The sequence below is a fragment of the Atta cephalotes genome (assembly GCF_000143395.1).
Source record: "Atta cephalotes unplaced genomic scaffold scaffold00017, whole genome shotgun sequence".
NCBI classification, from domain to species: domain Eukaryota; kingdom Metazoa; phylum Arthropoda; class Insecta; order Hymenoptera; family Formicidae; genus Atta; species Atta cephalotes.
In genome coordinates, this window is record NW_012130081.1 from 2,464,970 (window position 1) to 2,473,248 (window position 8,279).

An 8,279-nucleotide genomic window follows, 5' to 3' on the forward strand; every position below is an offset into this window, starting at 1 on the left:
CATTAAATGTTTTTCTAAGTATTTATTGTATATTTTAATAATTTCTTAATAATAAATATTCTAATGATTTTAATTAAAATTTATGTACCTGAAAGATTTAAAAAAAAGGTATCTCATGCAATCTTAATTCTATTTTAATGTCATGCACCGAAAGGTCAATGCACCTTAATATCGTGTGTTAAATTACACGTTTACAGCACTTCGAATATTCGTACAAATGCTGTACATATAAGAATGACAATATGATTTACTACCTTGCCTGACGCACGCGCAACTCTTGCGATTCAATAACAGATAAAGCGATGTTATGGTAGCGGAACTGCCAGTCGCTATGTGCTTATCCTACCGTGTTAACTACTTTTTTTTCTTTTTACATTAGACAATACGTAAATTCGCATCGCGTGTATTTAAATCCATGATAGATAAACGAGAGTGATTAATAAAAACAATCGTTATTTTCGTGCTTGGCTATGAGATGGATGAAAAGGATGTGAATATTTTCGCAAATGTATATATATATTACACAATATTTCACATTATTTACACTCATATTTAATTAAAAAAAATTTTTTTTCTTTAACCGTTAATAAAAATTTGTGTTGCAATTAATACATAATTTTACAAGAGAACATTGTAACTTTATGTTAGATGAAACGCATCCGAAAGGATGATATATCGACGCACAATCGTTACTCATGCCAAAATATATATGTAATAAAAATGCTGTAGGCTCTCAAAACTCCTTTTCTTAAAGTTTATAAATTTACCGTAGATTTTGGAACTTGTTCTAAATTTTTTATAAAGTGAATTACTATCGTTTCTATCTAAATTTTTATTCGATTGTAGAATGGATGTAAGCTCGTTGGTACCAGCAGGACTTCAAGGAGGACAAACGGATGCCTGCCAGATTCAGGCGGGATATAATAAACTTTCGGAAAATTTGCGAAGATTCACACCACAAGCTATACAGTGTGCTATTTTTTGCGGCGGATCCAGATGCAAGTATGAAAATCCAAAAGCCTGGCCGGCTGTCCACATGGCAATACAGAACATCTTTTCGCATTGGTGAGCACTAAAGTTATTCATTAAAGTTTAATTGAATAACGAAAATAAAAAGTAATTATTAAATGATTAATAATTATTAATGAGCAAAAATAATAAATAATTTGCGAATATTTTTTAATAAATACTATTATTTTTTACTAAATACTATTTTTTAATAAATTATTAATAAAATAACTTTGATCAATGTTTTGTAAGTTTAGACTTTTAGAAAATATCAATTATCAACTACCATGAATCTAATAAACAACTATCATTTGTTATTATTTGATAAATATGTATTCATTCGCTTCTATACATAGTCTTGAATTATTCTAAATATCACTCGGCAATATTTATAACTCGTTCAATAATTTATATCGACGTAAAGACATATGCTGTATATTTTTGCTGTATATTTTACTATTCTGTCGAAGTATCGCTCAACTGCAACAGCACCGAATATTTATTTAAATTTGATTTATTTAAATGTACATATATTTGGTACATTAATATCCCCTTTGTTGCATCGACATAAATAATTAACATTATAGTCAGAAACTTGTTATTGTATATCGTTATCAGTTTTTGATCTAAATAGTTTAATCATTTAAATGTTTTAGGGTAACTGATGATGTCCTTGCAATGGCACGACCCAATACCGCACAGATAATAAAAAAAGACATAATTGCCCAATTTCAAGGGTGGAATATAAAAACCATAATAAATCTGCAAACACCAGGCGAACACGCAAGTTGTGGTGGTTCGCTAGAAGAGAGCGGTTTTACATATGATCCTAACATTTTTATGAAAAATAACAGTAAGTATTAAAAATATTTACTGAAAGTTTGCAATGTTTATTTTTTAATCATCGAGAATAATTTATAAAAAACATTGATTCTATTTTTTATATTTTTGAAATAAAAACAAATCAAATCTAGTCTAGCTAATTTGTAACTTAATAGTTTTTCTGAATTTTTAAATTATTATTATTTGTTTTTAATACTTATTTTATTTACGGATAAATCAAAGCAATGTTAGTGTTTCAATGAAAATCCCCACTATCAGTACATTGCAAGTAATGCACTGTTTAAAAAGCTATTTACTTAAATCAATATTACGTTATTGTATTTCGCATTTACGTGATAATATCTAAACTAAATAATAATAATAGCGAAATAAAATGACAATAGTTTTACTTTTAAATTAGCAAAGATAATAATGAAAATAGAAAGGGAGTTTGTCCTTGTGTTAAACGCATGTAGAATCGTGAAAGCGTTTCTCCCTCGATCCTAACAACCACCAGTTAGATCGAAGAGCTTCACAATATAACATGCAATGCAGCAAAAGTGTATATCTATAGAGAGGAAGAAAATGTTCCAAAATAATTTTGCTGTCACTTATATCCTATTACCACAGGAAAGTTTTAGCATCAAACTCAGTTACCGATCACGTGAAAATCTGTTGCAGTTTATTATTATAATTTCGCCCTAAAGGATTATGGTAGCGCCACGGTGGGGAAACTTTTGGACATGGTCAAGGTTGTGGCCTTTGCCGTGCAAGAAGGAAGAGTGGCCATTCACTGTCATGCCGGTAAATCGATTTTTCGTGCAGTGCACTTGACCCAATTGCATCCCCTGCAGTTATCATGGCTTTTTTGAATGTATGATCATATGAGATCGATGTATGCATAAATTTCAGTCTACAGAAACACTGCTTTTTTTAAATCAAAGATCTAAAGCCAGTATTTATAGTTAGTTCTTATATTTAAGACCATCTTAAGTTCTGTCTTTGAGATGTCACGAACCAATCAGAAGGCCGCATTAGCGTTTTAAGCCATTACTTAAGACATTCTAAAAACGGATTATGAATACCGTCTTAAGACTTAAATCTTTCATTTCTCTGGTTTAACGATATTAGCACATTTCTCTCATTTTTTTAATTTAATGTTATTTATAAGTATTTGTCTAAAAATTGAATTAATAAAAAAAATGTATGACTACATATACAGTGTGTATTCAAAATATTAAACAAAATTATAATATACTTTCCATAAAATTTTTAATTATCCGGCTTAAAATTTTTTATCTTTTTTTCATTATTTATAAATCTCTTATTAGATTTTATTGACGCTATTATTTTGCTATTTATTTATTAGTGTTTTACATTAATATTTTATTAAAATTTTTATTAAATAATTTATAAATATTTTTACTTTAATGATCTGTAAATTTTTAATATTTAAGAAATGTTTGAAAAGAATTTATCATATATGATACTATATTGTTCTGTGTTGCATGTATATAAAATCGACCGACGAAATATGAATGCATATGTATACCGTGAAATTTTACACACAATTTTAGAATATTGTTCTATCAAATATTAAAAGCAGGAAATAGTAATCTTAATTAAATAATGCATAGTAAAATTTAATTCACAAGTTAACAATACGTGATATGATTTATCAATATTTTTGTGTTAATTGTTTTATATTTTGCACTATTTGTTTAACACATAAATACATAAATACATACTCTATGTTTTAAGAATTGTATAAATGTTTAACTTATTGAAAAAATTAAAATCGTTTTATTATAAATAAATAATTTGCTATTTAGCAATCAATATATTTAAATTAATTTATTTCAAATATGATGCTTTTTTCATAATGCTCTTTAGATAATAATAATTATTTGACTAAAAATAACTTGATACATAAAAAAGTCAGTGCTGTAATAATTTCATATATAATTAATTAGATTAATTAGATTAAATTATATATATATATATATATATATATATATGTATATATAATTACTGATAAATATATTAAAGATAATAAAGATAATAAACTAAGTCTGTTACATTCCATTTAATATAATTTAGCTTCACGGACGTTGCCGCGTCGCAAGGGAGTTTTTTCATTCCATTAGAGCATAAAATGCGGATAAAACGATAAGCGATATCGAGCTTAGTAATATATTTTTAAGAAATTAAATTGGCATATAATAAAATTTAAAAGTTTCTTTGAAAATATTTTGTTTTTCATCTTATATTTTATTTCTTTTAAAAGTAATTTATATATTTTGTATTTTTTCTCTATTGAGAATATTAATTCGAAAATTTTACTTTAATATTAATGAAATTAAATAATTTAAAATATGAATATATTTTTATACTCGTATTCTATCACATTTGTTTACGTATATAAAACAATGTATACGATAAAGAAAATATTCATTTTGATACATATATGTTTGTGGAAGGCTGCGTCTAAATATATTAATTGCCAAATTGTTGTATAATGAAAGTTAAAGATATAATCACTAAGGTCAGTCATGACAAATTAATATGTAATCTTCTTATGTCATATGATGCACAGAAAGAAGATTGCTATCTAAATGGAATTATCTGGTTCTAAATACATTAATGACTTTTAATTTTATTTGTGAGTATAAGTTCGATGTTATTTTCAATGTTGTTGCTCAATGTTATTTTGTTATTAAGTTGTAAAGTATTAATTAATTATAAATTTAATTTTATATAAATTAATCTATAATCAGTATAACTAAGTGTAAGTTTAAAAATTTACCTCAAAGATATTTGAATATTTTCACCTTATTATTTCTTTTAGAGATAACATTGTATATATTTTATATCTTTTTTTCTATCAAACATCAATATGAAATTTTTACTTAAATATTAATTATAAGACTAAATTAATTATAAAATATGAAAGATACAAATTTCATCGATAAATAATATAATAAAAATGTGAATTTATTTAGGGCTCCATTATTATTTAAAGTAGCGTTATAGGCGTGGTAGGCCTGATCGATTGATCAATTTCTTCGTAATGATTGCTTTGAAATCGTAATGTATCGTAAATGTACAATCACTTTTTCATTAAAAAATATTAGTATTGACTTACGCAAAAAGTCACGTACGGAATTAAATTATAAAGAACACAAAATTATAATTCTCAAAACATTGTTTATTCGTCATTACGTTCTCTCAAATTCTTTTGATTGTAAAAAAGCAAAGAAACTATTATGTTATTGATTTTAATTCTAATATTCTCGTAGTTTGATGCTAATCGTCACTTTTAGGAATTAAAATTGATCAAATGTAGCAGAAGGATTTAGAAGATAACAATGTAACGAGCGCGATTAGGAAAGTTAAATTGTAGAATTTATCTGCGGCGCAGTTATCGCGGTCAGTTGAATTGATCAGCGTGCTGCAACTGTAGAAATGTCTTGCATGCATGCTACGTGATTTAATTATAGAATGAAAATCTACGAGATTTTAACATTGTTAATGTCTATTATCTAAGAAATATACATATATGTATACGTACATATATGTATACATACAAGTTCTAACTTCTTGTTATAAAATATAATTCGACTACAATTGATATTTTTATTTCCAGAGTTGCAATATTTATTAATCTGTAAAACTTTTTAAATCGATGAAATGATGCTTTATTGCTAGCACGATTACCTAACGTGACCTATCCTTTCTATTCTTGGAATCTAAAATGCGAAGAATATTTTCTTATAGTTGATGAGCTTCCATTTCATATCTCAAATATTACACGCAATCTAAAATTGTGATCGCTTCTTCTCACTTTTTTGATAAAATATTTTTATGGTTATTTCTTTTTTATATAATTTTTATACACATTTACATATAACAATTATATATAACATGTCTATCACTTTTCTTATAGTTAAAAGTCAAATCTTTTTTTTTGCGCTTGAATTATTTTAAATAATTTGCTTGCTTGTGCTTTTATTTGATTAATGAATCTGCAATTAAGCCAGCCGTAGTAGAAATACCGAAAGTATTTTATTTTCAGGTCTTGGCAGAACCGGTGTTCTGATAGCGTGCTACCTTATTTACAGTCTTCGTGTAAGGGCGAACGATGCCATTAGATTTGTTCGCATGAAGCGTCCCTCCGCCATACAAACGCGCGGACAAATAATTTGTATTCAGGAATTTGAGCACTTTGTACTTCCGCAAATGATAGTATTCCCTTTGCACAGTACAACGGGGGATCGCAAACCCTATAGCCTTCAATCGTACCTGAAAAAACAATATAACATGTTACACGGATATGAGCAGCGTACCTTCAAGCATATTCCAAAAGTGCGAAGCATTCTGAAGTCATTTTTCACAATTCTTACGTGATTCTTCTTAGATTCTTTTATTAAATCTCATATAATTCTTTTAAAACGTTATATAAAATTTTATAATTAGATATTAACTTTATAATTAATATTAATAAATAACACTTAATTAATTTAATTTAATTTAATTTTAATTTAATTTAATTTAATTTAATTATCGATAGAATTAATTAGTGTTCTCAACTATTTTTGTTTGTAAGTCTTATTAATTAATTAAGCTATTATTAATAAATTCAACATTAAAATTAGATTTTTTTAATTTAATTTTTAGGAAGAAATAATAAAAATATTTATAATTATTACATTAAAAATATTTATAAATATTAGTAAAAAGTAAATAAGAGTTGTTTTTAATTTATTTTAGTCTTTATATATTCTAACGTGTAATCTTTTCGATCTATATAATAATTTCGGTTGATTATCGCATAAACGAGCACATATTAATTTTCCATTGTTATTACTAAGATTATCTACGCAAAATATAACTTCCTGACTAATTAATTATGTATTTCTTAGATCGTTTTTATTATTTGCGAGCGGATACTACAACTCTGCGATTGTCAGGAAGATAATTCGGCTTCTGAGATTGCATATACGATTTCCAACGTGCCTTTTACTCAAAAATTCATTTGTCACGTCTTGGAGAAATTTCGTGACAAGGGTAATATGCGACACTCCTATTCATGGGCGGAATCCCTTACGGATTCCTATGAATATTCAAGTGAGAGAAGTATTATATGCAATTTAATAATTGAGCAATTTATGAAATTAACTTTCGCCCATTCCAGAGATTATTCAATTAAGTAATTGAATTGTTTATGGAATGTTTTACTTTCGATTAATATCATCATATTGTACAATTATAAATATATTTTTTGTTTAAATACTTTAAAAATAAAGTAAAATTGATCCTTTTCGAACATATTTCTTAATTTTATTGATTAATTTATTTATTCTTGATTTATGTAACATATCTTGGAAAGCAAGGATTAGTATCAAAATATTTATGAATGCTACTATTTATATTATATATTATATATTATATATTATTTATATATTATATATTTTAGCTTCCACAAAAGCGTGCAGTAGTAGTCAAGGTTCGTCCCGAGATACCTGTGATGATATAGGAAGATTGAGTGACGTATTTTGTATATCACCAGATACTCCTTCCTGTGACTCTACATTTCCAGGTATTAACAAATTTTAATGTGGCTTTTTCGATGATATCATCGATATCTATTTCGATGATATCTCGCTATGAAAGTAATGTGCACATCTTACAATAGACCTTACTGTGACAGGTCTGGACGACAGTTGCGTGGATGATGTCTTAGGCGATGGCATTCATGATCAGGATCTGCTTGATAACGACTGTTACAAAGAGATTCAGTCGCACATGGATTTGAAAAGCGTCTCCCGTAATGATTATGAAAGAGTGACGGCCGAAGAAGCTATCAAAGCGCTCATCAGAGATAGTGTTTCACTTCCTAATCCTATAAAGAAACGTTTGCAGAATTATCAGGTATATTTTATCAATAAAAAATTTAGACACTTTACTATTTTCAGCGTGTACATTAATTACTACATATATACAAATCATTCATTCAGTTACTTCAAACGTATACAATTGCTTGAATGCTTACAGTTGACTGTAGAATCATAAATAACGAATAGTATGAGCTATATGCTTATTGATAGAATGAATCAATTTGGCGTACAACGCGAATGTATTATGTGTGTAATATGAATGTATAATTCTATTTTTAAAACTGCAATCAAATTGCAATTATTATGATTAATCCTAGTTATGTTAAAGACATAATTTTTGTGTCTAAGTCTCACACACACACACACACACACACACACACACACACACACACACACACACACACACACACACACACATACACCGCGCGCGCGCGCGACACACACACACTACTACGTACTCTACTACGACGAGGTAGTTATAGACTAATAACTAACTACGTAATATTATAGTTAGTAAATTAAAGTAAATAAATTAAAACTTAAAAATTTAAA

General features: G+C 27.1%; 1 protein-coding gene across 1 annotated transcript; it reads left to right on the plus strand.

Annotated features, from left to right (window-relative positions):
• The first annotated feature begins 847 nt into the window (after nucleotides 1-847).
• On the plus strand, nucleotides 848-7,902 carry LOC105618634 (protein tyrosine phosphatase domain-containing protein 1-like). The gene is made up of 8 exons (XM_012200164.1): nucleotides 848-1,065; nucleotides 1,665-1,861; nucleotides 2,512-2,634; nucleotides 5,906-6,195; nucleotides 6,753-6,957; nucleotides 7,307-7,429; nucleotides 7,541-7,761; nucleotides 7,885-7,902. Exons 1-8 carry the CDS (start codon nucleotides 848-850, stop codon nucleotides 7,900-7,902), a joined length of 1,395 nt encoding a protein of 464 aa, XP_012055554.1.
• The last annotated feature ends 377 nt before the right edge of the window (nucleotides 7,903-8,279 follow it).